We start from the raw sequence: 16,953 nt of genomic DNA, 5'->3' as shown, positions 1-16,953 counted from the left end.
TCAGCATAAACTTCCAAAAGGACTGAAGAAGCCATCAGGGATAAACGTTTACGGGCGCCTTCCACTTGAATGGTGGAAAGTTAAAAGGAAAAGCCTTTTCCGCTAGATTTTTTCAACAAAAATAAATAAAGGAATAAATAAATTGAATGAGCGACTGGTGCCACCAGCAGAGTGTCCAATGAATAAACGACTCTCTTGTTGCAAAATGCAGAATCCAGGTTCTCACACGCTTGCCCGGTTCCTTGTGCATGAGAAATTAAATCTTGCTTTTCTTTTAATAGAAAATTGTCATCGGTTTTTCTAAACAGATGGATAACGTCTCTGAAAACCACTTCATTCTCGGCAAAAAATGATACAGGCGATTTAAAAAGCTTGCGCTTGAAAGTCTGTATTTTGTTTACTAAAAAAAATACCACAATAAACCATTTTTTTAGTCACTAGTCACTACAATCTGCGACTAAATTCAGTAAGCAACTTCTTAGGCCAGACTTAAAATTGAACTTTAAAATCAACCACACCTCGAAATACAATACTCCAACCCTTTCCTGCATTCAATGTTGTACAAGCACAGAAGGAAAAAAAACTAATTTATCAAGGGAGAGTGGGTGAAATTTAAGGAAATCGAGGCTAAAATAATTCAGAAATATTGTTATCTCAACGGCAATGTGTGGGCTATTGTGTCGCAGATTGTAGGAAACTTTTTCGTTCAGACGATATTCTGTCAATATTATCCTAAGGCAAATACATGCATTATTGTATGTACAAACTGCAACACGATCTATCTATGTTATCCTAAGTAAAATACATCGAATTTACCATGCTTTAAATAACATGAACATATTTTTAAATCAGTTGTCAGTTTTGTGGTTTCCTTCCTTCTCTTTCTTTTTCTTCAGTCTTTTGGCTGTTGTTCTGTTCCGGTCCTTTCTTTTCCTTTTTTTCCTTTCTAAAGACGTGCCTGGCACGTCATTGTTATCATCGCTCTTCTTGTCTCCATCTTCTTTGGCATCAGTTTGTGCATCTGCAATGATAATAACACCTTTGTAACTAACCTCCAACCAGCCCAGAGTAATCGTAAAATATCGTTCCCAAACACAAAGACCCCCTATTTAATTTTTAATAGTATTTAGTTTACATAATGGCTGAAGAGGCACGAAAAATAAGGAAACAAATAATCTATAGAACAAAGAGAAAGATATTTAAGGCAAAAGGAAAATCGTAGCCTCGTACCTTAAATGAACATTTCGAGTTGACATTTTTTTCAACATAAAACTAAATGAAAAGGTCTTACCTTCCAGGGTTTTTGACAGCGCACCTTCTTGGTAATTATAATTCCCCTTGAAGGAAACCTGTGAAAGAAAATAGAAGGGAAGTATTCTACCCACAAGTGTCAAACAGTTATCCCGGGCCCTTTAAACGTAGGATGGCTGTTTGACACATATGAGTAGAATACCCCCCTTTCAATTTACCGAACTAAGTGGCCAAGAAACAAAGAGATGTATTGTGGTTACGTTGATAGTATAAGAACCTGCCCCGATTAATTGATTTGATATGAAAATTAATGCACGGTTAAATTAAGTTTCTGTGTATCCTTACTACTCCTTACTTGAATATGGATGAAAGTTTGGAAGAATTCTAAGAATCTGGTCCCAAATGCCTCCGCTCACGAGGAGGCTGCTTTCAAGTGTTATGGCTCTATTAGAGAGTCTATAGAGCGAGGGTAAAATCTTAAGAACCTGTTCTCAAGTGTCCTTGTCCAAGTCTATCGACCGGGGGTAAGGTGCCTCATAAAGAAACTTGTCTCGAGCGATCCAGCAAAAATTACTTAATACTCGTTAATACCCCTCCCATGCCCAGCAATGAGCTTTTTGAATCTTAGATAGACTCTTAGGAACCTGGTCCCAAGTGTTCTGGCTAGATTAGGAAGTCCATCTACCGGAGTACGTTCCTAAGAGCCTGGTCCCAAGTGTCCTGGCTCACGAAGAGCCTGGTCCCAAGTGTCCTGACTCGATTAGGAAGTCTATCTACCGAGCGTGAGTTGGCTAACAAAGAACCTGATCCTGAGTGACCACGCTTAAAATTAAGGACATCTTCACCGCAAGAAGTATGGATCTCGAAAACGTCCCATTTTCAAAAATGCTCCGACACTTAAGCTGCACATCCAGTATAGTTCTTGTAAATTTTCACAATTTTGAGGCGAAGTTGGAACTAAACAGTGTCTAGTACATTTCAAATGCGTTTCTCGTTTCCATTTGTTGGTTCGAATATTAGATCAACCTACTTCGTTGTTCTTATTAACCTCCACCTCACCCGGTTTATGACCAATCGGAAGGAAAAAATTTCAAGTTTTTAGATGGCTAAAACGCCGTAAATAAACAACCATATCAAATTTTATATTTCAAATCCCAATTTGAGATCTTGTATAGATTTGATCAAACCAAATAAATATAATACGATTTCCATCACTGGCGAGCTCTGGCCATAAAAAAAAACCCTAATTCTTGATGTGCGCGAAAGAAATTAACTTACTGGTCCCAATTGTCCTGGCTCGATTAGGAAGTTAAGGTCCTAAGAGCCTGGTCCCAAGTGTCCTGACTCGATTAGGAAGTCTATTGCCCTTAGTTAAGCTCCTAAGGGCCTGGTCCCAAGTGTCCTGGCTCACGAAGAGCCTGGTCCCAAGTGTCCTGGCTCGATTAGGAAGTCTATTGCCCTTAGTTAAGCTCCTAAGAGCCTGGTCCCAAGTGTCCTGGCTCGATTAGGAAGTCTATTGCCTTAGGTTAAGCTCCTAAGAGCCTGGTCCCAAGTGTCCTGGCTCACGAAGAGCCTGGTCCCAAGTGTCCTGGCTCGATTAGGAAGTCTATTGCCCTTAGTTAAGCTCCTAAGAGCCTGGTCCCAAGTGTCCTGGCTCGATTAGGAAGTCTATTGCCTTAGGTTAAGCTCCTAAGAGCCTGGTCCCAAGTGTCCTGGCTCACGAAGAGCCTGGTCCCAAGTGTCCTGGCTCGATTAGGAAGTCTATTGCCCTTAGTTAAGCTCCTAAGAGCCTGGTCCCAAGTGTCCTGGCTCACGAAGAGCCTGGTCCCAAGTGTCCTGACTCGATTAGGAAGTCTATTGCCCTTAGTTAAGCTCCTAAGAGCCTGGTCCCAAGTGTCCTGGCTCACGAAGAGCCTGGTCCCAAGTGTCCTGGCTCGATTAGGAGACTATCATCTGGATGTTAAATTTCCTAAGAACCTCACGAAGAGGCTGGTCTGAAGCTTCCTAGATGAATCAGTAAGTGGGCTGAAGGTAAGTTCCTAACAACTAAGTCCGAATTAAAGTGGCCAATAATAATGAGTCCCTGCGAATTCATAGGTAAATAGTGACATGGAAGGTAAAAAGAAATGTAGCAGCAGATATTATGATCTTCTTCGCGTTCACAAGATTGGTTAAAACTCCGCCTATATCGGCTATATATGTTATAAGTCCGATTGCAAGTTTAGACTTGATTTGTTTAAATGATGGACATTTTAAAAGAAACTTCCTTAACCTTAGTTTGAAACAGTGACTCCATTTCCTCTTCCTCCTGCAGGAAGTAAATACAGAAGAATGTAAAAACAAAAGTTAACATTCAAACAGATAATGAATCGAAAACTGGATATTAATGTTTTGTAACATTGCATTCCTGGAAGTCTAAAAAGAGACCACCATAAATGAATTAAAAATAAACATGCTAATGTGGCCGAATTTTGACCAAATATGGTCTAAGCTCCCGTCTCCACCTCCCGTCTCCACCTCCCCTCACCACCTCCCGTCAGCGGCCACCCAGACTTGACATTTTGGGAGGTCGTTCGCGAGGATCGACTGTCTGGGTTTCTCTAGACTTTTCTAGAGTATAGCCTCGCCGGGAAATGTCGTAACGCCTTACTAGCTGCGCCCGGTATGCGAGGATGGGTAGGCTAACTTTCAGTATTGTGACTATCAAGCATATCTAGATTGTTGTGTCAAAGCAGGAGCCACAATCGGGGAAGGTCTCCGTCCCCGATTATGGCTTCTGGTCAAATTTTAAAAATTGTCCACTTTAAAGCTGAGCAAATCACATTGTCTACTTACTCTCTCTGTGACATCTAAAGTTTCATCCATTTGCACTGTTTCTTCGTGAGAAACCATCACACTGCCCCTATGCAGGGTGAAATAGGGCGGGAAGGATTCATCTGCCCCGGCCCAGTCGTAGACCTCCTGTAACATACAGAATAAAGACGGCTGTGCAACATGAGGAACAAGGTGAATAACTTAGCTTGGTAATGAGGTTGCTCCTGTATAGACTGGCCAACGTTAGTAAAACTTAAACTGAACGTTTCCATTAAAATGAATGTCGACAGGCAAGACAACCGATTATTTTCACATGAAAACATGGGCCATAAACTCCCATGTTACGACAACTACATGTATACAACTAAGGCAATTTTAGTTACTGCGGCTTCTTACCTGGAAATGAGCTCCCGTTTGAAATCTCCTTTCCTGTGTCCCGTTTCGGGACCTGACCCGAATCACATTTCCCGACACCGGCTCTTCGTTCACCCTTGCTCTCCTTGCAGACCTTGCATCTTTCTCTTCAGTCTACAAAATCGTTTCAGGAAAAATAATTATTGTACTTAATGTAGCATATGGAATGTTGTTACAATTGAAGAAAACCGTTTTAAGGTCTATTTTATCTATTTTTTAACCTACCACAATGACTGAAACTAAGGAAGTGAATTAAAAGGAACCACTCGTGCAGGAAGGCTACCATCAAATCCACAACAATCTTCATTCAAGAAAAACTTACATTGTTATCCTCTAATTTTTGCTCCTCTTCTACCTTCTCTTTCTCCTTCTCCTCTCCTTCCCTTCTCTCGTTCGATTCATTTTGTTGTGCTTTCTGTTTGAAAATGCAGAGTTATTAATATCAGTGACATTTAATTTCTTCGTTGTCTGTTTTTTGAGCTACCTGAGGCAACTTGCCAGAACAGAACAAAAAAAAATTAACAACTTATAAGTTCTTCAAAGACAAAAGCTTCATGCTGGCCTTCAGATTAGATAAAGGAAATTACAGTTCTTCATGTGGTTTTTACTTAAGTGCCTATTGAATATTATTTGTCAATTTAGGTAAAAGTTTAACGAATGCCTGCAGACACAGGACATCCAAGCTACATCGTAATAACACGATGTAATTCTTTTGTAAATGGGGCGAGTGGACAACTATTCAATAATTCACAGACATTTTCTGCAAAATGGTTTCACGGAAAACGTATTAAACTTAGAGTAGCACAATAATTATAGAATGGTGTTAGAACGGAACAAACCGCTGTAGGGTCTATTTTATGTTATAAAAAGCTACCAAAATGATTAAAATTAAGAGGAGGGAAAGGAAACACTCGTGCTAACAGGGAGGCTAACATCAAATGCCCAGCAAACAGTTTGTACAAAGTTGCATTAAACGGAAAAATTTATGGTCTTAAAACCGAAACACATCACCAACTACTTAACAAGCGCTTTTCCGAATTTTCCCGTGAAATCATTCACTTGTCAATCTTGTCACCGTCATTTGCATCCTATTGACTGCCCCTTTCTTTCTCTTTTTTTAAATTTAATTAATAACTACAACACAACGTACAATGCTTACTGTAATTACAATACTAACATTTCTTACATTACTTACTAGCAAGTCATCCTCTTGCTCAGCCCTGTCTCTCCTGAAAGTTTCGAGTTTCTCCCTGCAAAATGGTAGTCAGAGATCATAGATATATATCATTTACTTTTTAGATTTAATTAACAGTTTTAGGCATTATATCATATTATAAGATTATTATGTCGTTATATCTCCAGAATTGTCTGTAAAATTAAATCTGTATACACGTACATTATGTCAAGGTTTTCTGAGGCGACTTTTCTACCTTCAGATTTATCATTAATTTGAAAAATAATGAGCAAACCTACCTTTGTATAGACAGCACTTTAAGCATATCTGTTGCTTTCTCTAATGCCGTCGCCAGCCTGTCTTCAATATTTGTTGCAGTGATACTGCTATCTACGGTAACATATACACATCTTTGTTGGTTTATAATAATTATGAAAAACGCTTTTTGTCTATGTTACACTGGCGGAAAATTGGTTTCAGTTTAAATCCCTCAGAAACTGGTCGAGATTCGGAGAGGGAATACCTTTACATTGCAGAAATTAAGTATGGAAAGTATGTATTCCATGCAATTTCTATTCAATTTCACCCTGCTAACCACCAGTACCCAGGCAATTACTCTTATTAAGTATTACAGAAATACTGTACTTCGACCCGGCATGAACATCGCAATTTAACTGACAGATTAAAACAACCCAACAAAAGCTAAGTAAACCAAAATTTGGAAAGAACAATGGTAGAAACGCTTTACGAGCATCCTGGTATATTATAATGTCATACTTTTAGAGAGTAAGGAGACGAGACGATATCTACACGCTGCATTCAGAGCTCTCAAACAATCCATTACCTTCAATACCATCTAGCAATGTTGGTTTCCACATTGAGGAACTGGAAGGAACGATGACCAGTACGGCATCGCTGGTGTAGCGTACACCGAACATGTTGCAAACTGTGAAGGATAGAAATAACAGTAATTGACGATAGTTCTGTTAACCTTTGGTTAATTATTTTTCTCCTTTGATGTTACACAGTGACATGTAAGAAAACACAGCAGTTGTCGATGAACTATAACTTCTAAACAAGTATTCAATAAATTTATTCAAAATTCTTAAAGCATTGTGGAACGAAACACTCCACACTCTTTTATTTGTTAATTGATGATAACTGATGAATTTACAACTTACCTCGCCTTCCATCTGTGGAGGATGTCTCTCCAGGCCAGTAGAACAAACCCTTTCCATGGTTTTGCGCCGATAGCCATCTTAGAGCCCTTCAAGTAACCAATTCAATGTACTGAATTATCAGTGGTGACTACTGGGTATAATATTATAACATTGTCCTTTCATGATGACAATTTTAACATTGAGATGCATCAAAGTTTTTGACATAAAGTCCGGCTAAATCGATGGTGCCGCCCGGGACATCTACAGTAGTGAACCCGGGTGTCCAGTCTTTAGTTCCATCTTTACTACAACAGCCTTCTCAACCGACTCAATAAAGGCATGTTAGCATTGATACACTGCATGCACATGTATACCTCACAATCCCCTCCCTTACTCCAGCGTTCTCCTTTCTGGGGTTGAGTAGGACTATGCAGATAGCCATCGTAAGCGTCTGCGCCTGCCAGCAAAGCTGAAAGGCAAATATAAAATGCTTTTAAGTCGTGCTTTTGAAAACTTTTTTTAACTGATAAGGTTATTATTAACAGCTGCCGGTCAACTGGACCAGAGTGCACTTCACGCGTTTGCCATTGCTTTTGTTCCTTGCTTTGTTGGTTGTGATTGGTTATTTTGTATGTGTGGGTGTTTGTGGTATAAAATGGTGAAAAGCTTTATTAGCTTTGCAGTGGATCAGAGATCTAAACCTGAAGAAAATAACATTGAGCTCCTATCTTTGTACTCTTTTCACGTCTATCGCGATTCCGCTTCCTTTCCTGCAACTATCAGAGGTGCTTTATATTATGCCGAAGTTCCCCAAAATTTCGGTTGGAAGTCATATGGAAAGGTCCGTTTCGGTTCCTTAAGATCGCAGAATTCGTGACCCCTTTGGAGGTGGCCCACTTTGACCATTCGGACCGGCCCGACCGAAATTCCCCTCTCCAGTTTGGCAACCAGTTCGTTGCCCCACTTTGCTTCACTTATGCATGCAGGGAATTATGAAAAGGAATAAAAATGGTCAGAGCCATTCCTCCTACTTGGCCAGGTTTGATCGGAAAATGTTTTGTTCCATATTCCTCGCGATAATGAAAGTCCCCCCCAGAATTCTTTGCGAGCTCTTTATTACAACTACCAGCAATCTGTGCGTGTGCATACTTGCTTTCACGCATTTGGATAAAGTCCTAATAATTGTACAAATTACATGTACGCTCACATTCGTGGGTGCAAATTACGCTCACATTCTTGGGTGCAAAAGATGACTGAGTAATCATCAGTGATATTAGACAAGCGACTGCTGGCAAGCCCTTGTTACCTACCTCGTCGAAAGAGTGAACAAGGAAACTTGGCAGGGAAGTGTTCTCTCCTCTGTAGGAGGCCAACAAACGTTCTTCGCAGCGCACCACCTCATTTGTACGAGAAGGTAAGTTGGACTCCTCTTCCGAAATAAAGAAAGAAAGCAAAGCAAATTGCATTCAGAATTCTTTTCTTTAAGGACTTTCCAGTTTATTTACTTTTCACAAATGTAGGAAGCTTCCTACTGTACCTAAGCTTAATGTTTGTGTTAATCTGTGAATTCATTAATTTAAGCTTACCTCCCAAGCCATGAGGTGACATGTCTCCAGCCACGGTTCCAACTGTTTTACAAAATTACAATTAATTAGAATAGAACGCAACATAGGTTTAACGCTGGTCTAACCAGAACCTTGCAACTGAAACAAGTATCTATTATATCTTGTGGTTTCCTTGTGTAAATCATAGTAAGCTTGTGTAAGTTGGATCGCGACCTGTCAATATGTGTATGAGGACCGTCTACAAAAGTCCACCCTTTTCTACAACATTTTGAAGACTGTACAAGAACTTGATAAACATGTACATTGTAATAATTATTTCTACATTTTGCTTCTGTGTATCTGGACCAAAATGTAAAAATAATAGCTATTATGTATGACTTTCAAGGCTAAGAACACATCTTGCGTTTCTATTATATCAACAAATCATATTTGTTATATGGCTCAATTCTGATTGGTTCCCTAAGCCCTCCGAATTTTTCAATACAAACCGCTAAGATGGACTGTTTGCGAATTAATTTTGGCCAATTGCTTTTCCAGTTCATTGCACAATTTAATCAGTTTTTTGTTAAGGAGCAATCTTTTTACATTCATGTACAAAAAGCTATTTGACAACATAAATAAATACCTATCGCTGTGCCTTTACTGAGAATGGAATGCAGAGACGCTTTTGGTGGACGATCAGTCGGTAAGGGGCAACAGTGGTGTTAGGTTACCAAATACAATCATTTGATATTGAATTTATTTCCTGTATTCAAGGTTTGATTTAGCTGTATCAAAATCACTTGATTACAGGAATTTATCAAGACCATCAATGGTTGCCAAGTGAAAAAATGTCTGTAGACATGTTTTTAAAAACCACGCAGATAGATAATTACATTTATATCATATGTTCAAACCCAACTGGATGCTTTCCCTGACATGAATGTCTGAATATAAAAGTCACAGTAACAGCATAAATTAATATACTTTAAAGTATACATGTACATTCGATAGAATATTGCATAATCACCACGCAATAAACACAATGTAATGAGTTTTACCTTTGTTGCCTTCACTGTAGAATGGTGTGCCAAGGAAACCTACGGACATTAACTGGTTTAAACCTTTACACAAATTACAATGCATGTTTGAAAGCCATAATAAGCAACAGAAGAAGCTGAGGCAGTCAGTTAAAGAAAGAAAAAAATTCCATTTTGCCATCATTCTACTTTAAATTTGATTTCAATTGACAAACACCTGCCCTCTAATTCAGTGTTGTACACAAACAAAGCCAATGTTGAAGATACACGTAGGAATCCATCGTTGCTGGGATATTTTCATTGTCTATGTTGACTGTAAATAGCTGAACTCTTGTTGTTGTTGACTACATGTACTTACAGTCATTAAGTCACTTTTACTCGTGTTTAGTGAGTACTGAAATTATCATTATCATTATTATTAGAGTTTTGTAGACTGCCCGATTGTTGTATAAATCAGCATGTTCTATTTTGTGTAGATTGACACCAACAAAAAGGCATACATTGACTCCAGCTAGTGTGTGATTTTGTGATTTTTTGCCTCCTAAAATTCATTTGTGAAGGAAAAATCCTCTAGACCAGCTGCAAAACCCACTAGCCCTAATCAGACATGACATTTTTCGCACACTAACCATGCTGTCAGTGTAATAGAAATGTGAACGTTTAACCACTCTGTACAACAAGTTGATGTTACAGTACATTTTAAGTATTATTTTCTGTATTGTGGTTTTTGTTTCTGGTTTTCTGAGGCAAAATATAAATAAATCTACATTGTAATAAAATATCATTACAGTGTACAATGTAGCTATGCTAAGAAATATGCATTTTGTAATTTCATTTATGTACATGATGCTGCATGCACGTACCTGCTGTAGAAAGGGATCTTGAGTTTGTGCTGGAATTTGTTCTTTCAGCAGCCCTGGCTGCTGAAGAATTATTTTCTTGCTGTGCTGAATGAATAAAGACACTTGTGTAATAAATGCGTGCTTTCAGTATGAAATGCCCTGTCTTTAATCCTTTTAAGTTAACTAACTTAAGCAAGAGGACTATAATATAAAATGCGATGAAATGAACATCGTTTAGTATCTCTAAAATCATGGAAATCATAGTGATGCATTGAGCAAAGAAAGAATTTTCCAGTATCTCAGGTACAGCTGAACTCTCCATATGGACAGTTTCCTCTGCACCGAAAATTCTCATACATGTACATTGCCTTTTTAAAAAAATTCTATTCTATGGACCCTCTCAAAAATGGACAACAGACACCAAATCTCAGCCCTAGGAAGCCAATTCCAAAACATGGACACTTGATCAATCAGTGATACCAATGATTGACATGTCACTTTTAAGCCTGATTTTAGTTACCAAACACACTAAACTGTCAGTGGAGACTTTAAAGTGATGTCATCATAGTGACCTTTCCAATGCAGACAATTCTCTAATACGGACTCTCTGCTCTGTCTCTTTGGTGTCCGTATTAGAGAACTTTGACTCTAAAGTGAATTTCAATGTCAGAGTAGTGGATTCTACTTTTTCAATAAGATAATAGTGAGAAAATGACTTTGGACTGGAACATCTGAGGCTGATCTGACACAGTTGACATTGATTGGGTAACAAGTGAAAAAGGGACCAATGTGTGACATGGGAGTCAATGGGCTGAGCTCAGGCAATTTGCCAGATGAGTGTCCAGGTTGTCTTGTGGACGGCCTATTCTTAAAGAAAATCATTGTTCATATGTTGCCTTATAAATGCCCATTTGAGCAGACACTAGTGCACATTTTGGACACCCACTTTTCAAATCCTGGATAAAAGCCTGGATGGGCTAATTAAAAAATGAGTTACCTTGAATTTGGTCCAGTACTATGACAGAATTCTCAAATGGACTTTGTTGTAAATCGGCATCTGTAGTTGTGGAAGACAATGTTAGCAGTTGTATCCCATTCCCATGGCAACCAATTTGTATGTAAATGTTTGCAGTTTTAACAGTGGAGTAGAACCCCGGTAACTCAAACTCAGATGACTTGAATTCCTGCTAACTCGAACCAAGTCCCATTTCATTGGATTTGTCCCCACTTTTCAGTCATTTCAACTTGGTTAACTCAAACTCTGATAACTCGAATTCCCCGCTAACTCGAACCAAATTTCATTGCCCTTGATAAAAATTTACCCTGATAACTCGAATTCTGGTTCATGTAACTTAACAGGGATGTCATCCCATTTGGTTTTCTTGTCCTGTAATTGGTAAACACACTCAAATCTAACACCACAGCAATTTGATATTAATTAGTGACAGTCATTTCCCGATCCTATGAGTCATACTGGATGCGGTACCTTTAGCTGTCACTGTATACTGAAGTGCTGAAAAACTCGGCAAACTATCAATTTTTAACATGGCAAGTTGGATATTCAATCAACCCTGAAAAATGGAGTTCCCGCCAACTCAAACTGTTTTTCATATCCCTACCGAGGTTTTACTGTAATGTGATTGTTTTAGTCTGTCCTTACAGTATATTCACTTTTAATATTTTGTGAGCTCGCAGCAGCACACATAAGTTGTGGTGTCACAATTCTTTCTGATGATTGTATCAGCACTGCAGGCAACAAAATCTATAGAGTCAATGAAAGGAGATCCATTATCATGTAAATGACATGATATTTTAAATAATAGGGTATGAAAATAGTCTTTCCTTATTGGATCTTATTTAATGCCAGTATTTATATTTCATTGATTGATTGATTAATTTATTTTCTCGAAACACACACGAACATATAGTCATGGGCATTACAACTTGGTACAACTTACCATCTTCAATGGTCAGTTGGATTACAGGATTTACATTTGAGTGACCAGTGGGAAGAGATGAAGTAGGTGTCCATGCTCCTATTGAAACCCATGTAACAAGAGAAATATAGTTTGATTTTGAAATTCATCTGTATTTTCTGCAAAGAATAGTTGCAGTAATTTTCTACAGCTTTACCCACTTGCAAATAAGATCAAAAGGGCAAAAAGGCAAGACTAGTAAGAATGGAGTGTTAGTCCTCCATACTGAATTTAAGCACATCGAATGTACATGTAGGGGAAACGAAATTCTCTCACCCTGAGATGTATCAGTTCTTGGTGATACTGTGGAATCTGAAATAGATTAAGACAGGATTCAAGAATTCCCTCAAAGGAATTTTAAAAGCATTTGTTTTTAAGCTAGTGGTACTTTGAAATTTTTATTAATAATATAGGTGTCTTTGATGGTATGGTTTCATTTGCAGATTTAGGGCATAGCTATTTTTTATGTCTTCGGCTGGTAGAGATGTCCAATTTTCTGCCCTAATATGTGTGAGGATTATAAGACTGAAGTGGGATTTGATAGTGTCCAGCTTTTTTTTATTTTTGCACTGGCCTTTGGGTATGATTACAGTTCACAATTTTTTTTTACATTCCAACAGGTATTGGTCAGGACTACATGGGTCTACACATGCTATTGTTCTATCCCATAAAAATCTTTGCTTTCAGAAAGCTCGATTCTTCCTTCCCTTTATTAAATTTTCCGCTCTTGACTCACCATTGTCAGTCTCCAGGGTCCCGGATTGAGCTAAGGATGTAAGATACTGTCTTGTTGAAACTGGTGAAAGAAATAATATATTTTTAGTTAATTCCTGGTTTTGATAACCATTGGGAAAAATTGAATTGCCTTTGAAAGCACAGTAAAACCCAATTAAGACAACCCAGAATTTCATGTTGTTATTCCTTGTATACCAGTAACACATTTAAGTTTTATAAAAATTAAGAAATGTACACCCTGATTTTAATTTCCTGATGGACTTTCTTTGGTTTTGCTTAGTGCAATAAATACCTGTTCAAATTTTTAGAGTTGATTGGTCATTACAGTGCTGGAAACTAAATGATGCCATTTACGAGATGCCTCCTTAGGATCTTTTTTGGTATCCTCGTTTTTATCGTCAACTGTTAACACACCTTAGAAATAGTGGGCTTGCGCTTAATTACAACACTATCATTATCCCACAGGGGGGCTGAATCAAATTATCAATTGAAATCGTCTTATCTGGGGCAGATACTGGATTATAGGTACGGGGGTTCGAGATATGGACTTGTTCTAATGCCCCACTTTTTAGTTTAGGATGTAACATCAAACCCTCTAAACCTGCCCCATCCCCCTTAGATCTGCCCAGCTTATACATGAACAATATACATAGGTACACGTAGGTATATGTGGGTTGTAGGTATATTCGTTCATACTTAAAGGTGCATGTTAGTGATTGCTTTTTGCTTCAGAACTATTTTAGCAATGTTCCGGTCTAGGAAATATCCATAAAGTACTACCCCCACAGAAGGGATTGGAATTTCCTGGGTAGTGGAGGGTTCTGTTAGACCAAAAAATTTAAAGAAATGTGTGAAGCTTTATTGCAATTTCCAGAGGGGTAGGGTGGTCTTAGAAAAAATCCCATCTGTGGGGAGGTAAGGATTTTTTCTGGAATGTCATTGGCAATTAAGATATTCTCAACTTCTTTTACTTACATCCATCTCTAGGTAGAGGCAACCTTAGAGGGACACCAGCATTACCAGGAACTGGAGGCATTGTATTGTTAGAATTATCCTGAGCCTGGACTAAAGACACAGGAACTATGGCAGATGGGTCAGTTCTAGAAGTAGGACCCCCTGTGATTTTGAGGGTTTGGATTATATATTCTGCTACTGGAAATGATAAAACCCTGGCAAGATGTACTAATTGTCTCAATGTAGACTTAACCGAAGCTGTTACCGTGGCTCTGCAGTGTGATAAAAAGAGAACAAGAACAAATCTTAGAGCTTTCATTTGATGAACTGAATTTTTAAAGAAAGAAACAGTTGTTGTACATATGTAAAATATATAGACAAACTTTATTTACCCTCACAAAGTCTACTGGGGCTGAGCAAACAACTGGAACAAATAATTAAAATTGAACATAACATTGTCAAGAATCCCAACTGGCCGGAGTCAAATCAGTTGACTATTTACAAGGGGGCGAGTATTTGAACTCGGGACTGCCATGAAACAAATCCAGATAGTGGTCGGGGCGGGAATCGAGCCCAAGACCGCTGGATTACGAGCCCGACGCGCTCACCACTCAGTCACGCTGTCTACGTAAATGTCAAATGCCATATGTCTTTATAGTACCTCCATTTTCATCATCACTCTTAAGAAGAATGTACACCCTTTTGGATGATCCTCCACTGAATTTGTGCAATAAAGTCGATGCATCAGGTATATTTTTGACAACCCTCGTCAAGACACTGCCTCTGCTGCCAGACTTGTACAGGCGAATTCTGCCAAACAATGATAGAAGAAAGCTGAAATCTAACATTGTTTTTTCCTTCGCTTACTTCGCTGTCCCTTTCGCGGAACCGCGCTGGCGCGCTAGCTACCTAAATGCCGGGAGATTACTGTAATTCAGTCGGCCGCCGACGAATCTGATTTTCCATACTTCACTCGATTGTAGTAACGAAAGATGCATTCCATTATGTTTATTTAGCTGTAGTTAGAGCCTACCTTCTAAAGTCAGCTTCCCCTAACTCAGTAAAATTCTGACGCACTAAATCGCGCATTTGCCTTTCGGTAAATTTCTTGCCGAACTCGATTTCTTTCACTCTGCCATCACGGTTCAGTTGATCCCAAGGTTTTCCTCGTGGGATTGCCTTGGGAAGTTCCCTCAACCATACAAAAGTACGTGACGATTTCGGTCCAGTAACTGCCCTCGCCGGGGAAGGAGACCTAGATCTCTCACTTGCCGAGCTAGATTCCGCCATTGTTAGAAAGTAAACTGAGGTGGGGACGCTGAAATTTTATACCGGCTCGTTACACGCTGTGAAGAACAATGCGTCCGTATATGTTTCAGTTTTATTTGAAGTTTACCGCCTTCTGTCAAACCTGTAAAACCGTCGGATTAAAACAGTCTTTAAAAACGCACTGATTGCATACTTTCTCGAGAAATTGAACCATTCGCGGATGTGGGAAAAAAGGTAGATCGTGGATCAGCTGTAACCACTTTGAAAATAATACTGTAATAGCGTTCATACCAAGAAACAAACTTTGTGAAAAATCTATATCTTGGCCCCCGAAAGGTCCCAAAATATTCGGTTATTTCCTTCCTTGTTGCAAAACTCGATCCCTTAATCTAGTACAAGTGTATCAAAATTGAAAATTAAATAATTTTGTTGAGTTGTTGTTGATTTCTATATATCTTTATTTTCAGGGGAATCTAATCCAAAAGTCAATCGAACACCAATCGTTCGTTTGAGTTCGGTTTTGCCGTTAGTTCGATTATCGGACTAATCGAACCAAATCGAACCAAATCGAATTCGATTTTGCCCTCCAATGGATCCTCGTTAAAGGATTTAACAATTACAAGGCTTGGAAAAGCCCTGTATTGTTATTTCTTGTCACTACCTCCCTGAGTCAGGATCGGGTAATTCCTTGGATGTGGTAGCCGTTTCTCGGGCTCCCTTTCCGGAATCGAACCCTAATTCTCCGTCACCCGCTTCAACCATGGTAAGCCACTACCTTACTATCGACAGTTGATAGGGCACAAATTTGAATGAAACATCGCCAACGCAAGGCCGTGCGATTCGATCAGTTACTATGAATCCTCAAATAACCGGGCAGTACCTAGCCTGAATTTCAGCCGCCGCCTCCGCCAGCTAAGTCACTCGGGGAGAAGGGCGACGCCGCTCTCCCCGAGTGACTTAGCGAGTGGAGGAGGCGGCTGAAATTCAGGCTAGGCAGAACCCGCATTGGTTTTTAATCTAATACATCCCCTCCAGAGGTCGGGAGTTTTCGCATGTATTAGCTCTACAATTAATACGGTTATCCAATTAGTAATGGTACATTCAAATAAACGATAACTGATTTAATGAGCCATTCGAAGTTTCACAGTACAAGTGCTTATACTTAGACATGCATGGCTTAATCTTTGAGACAAGCATATGACTACTGACAGGATCAACCAGTTAACTATCCCTCAGGGAACCAGACGGGAACCCTTTTGCGTCTGCTTCCTTTCAAAGGATGCTGGCATTCCACCGACAATGTGAACTGGGAATCCTCTCGGCCATGGAAGACGCACCAGGCGTTCGACCCTTCCGACGGAAACCGCCTCTCTCTTTGCCACGTCTTTCCACTACTTCACTCTAGTAAGCTTCAGACATACCAGTGGGACTGCCAATTCCACGGAATGCCAAGAAGAAACATCAGGGAAGAATGATTCTTCCGAATGTAAGACATCTATTCTTGGCCAAAGGCCATCAGGTACAACATCCATCCGTTCTCTCGTTGTCTCAACCTACCCCTAGCCTTCTTTCGGAGCATTTTGTTTCTCGTTTTCAAGGTAACAAACAGCTTGTTAACCACTTCATTCTGAGTTGTCGTCGTGTGACGTGTAAACGGTTAGGAATCCGAATATTCTTTCTTTGTAAACCCGTACTATAAAACGAACTAAAATTGATGAATCCAGAAACCTTTATGGATCTGTAAAAATCTACTATAGTGTAAACCTAGTCAAAGACAGCT

General features: G+C 39.2%; 2 protein-coding genes and 1 pseudogene across 3 annotated transcripts in view; 1 reads left to right on the top strand and 2 right to left on the bottom strand.

The window, feature by feature from the left end:
* The window catches only part of LOC145493476 (uncharacterized), a 50,092-nt pseudogene that overhangs the window by 3,825 nt on the left and 29,314 nt on the right, over positions 1-16,953 (top strand). The gene's annotated exons all lie outside the window — the stretch shown is intronic.
* On the bottom strand, positions 688-14,223 carry LOC145492601 (uncharacterized). Its single transcript, XM_081472034.1, has 20 exons — positions 13,926-14,223; positions 12,952-13,011; positions 12,492-12,527; positions 12,198-12,275; positions 11,237-11,296; positions 10,261-10,344; positions 9,419-9,457; positions 8,400-8,441; positions 8,124-8,242; positions 7,188-7,282; positions 6,835-6,920; positions 6,498-6,599; positions 5,953-6,043; positions 5,666-5,729; positions 4,802-4,894; positions 4,462-4,593; positions 4,087-4,212; positions 3,524-3,559; positions 1,292-1,349; positions 688-1,021 (listed from the first exon to the last, which is right to left on the bottom strand). Exons 1-20 carry the CDS (start codon positions 14,221-14,223, stop codon positions 849-851), a joined length of 1,872 nt encoding a protein of 623 aa, XP_081328160.1. The 3' UTR covers positions 688-848.
* LOC145493508 (uncharacterized) lies at positions 14,077-15,462 on the bottom strand. The gene is made up of 2 exons (XM_081472994.1): positions 14,938-15,462; positions 14,077-14,714 (listed from the first exon to the last, which is right to left on the bottom strand). The coding sequence occupies exons 1-2, from the start codon at positions 15,192-15,194 to the stop codon at positions 14,540-14,542; spliced, it is 432 nt and encodes a 143-aa protein (XP_081329120.1). The 5' UTR covers positions 15,195-15,462; the 3' UTR covers positions 14,077-14,539.

This window comes from Orbicella franksi, chromosome 7 (genome assembly GCF_964199315.1).
Source record: "Orbicella franksi chromosome 7, jaOrbFran1.1, whole genome shotgun sequence".
NCBI lineage: Eukaryota > Metazoa > Cnidaria > Anthozoa > Scleractinia > Merulinidae > Orbicella > Orbicella franksi.
The sequence above is the reverse complement of the archived record's forward strand: the minus strand, read 5'-3'. Positions and strand labels throughout refer to the sequence as shown.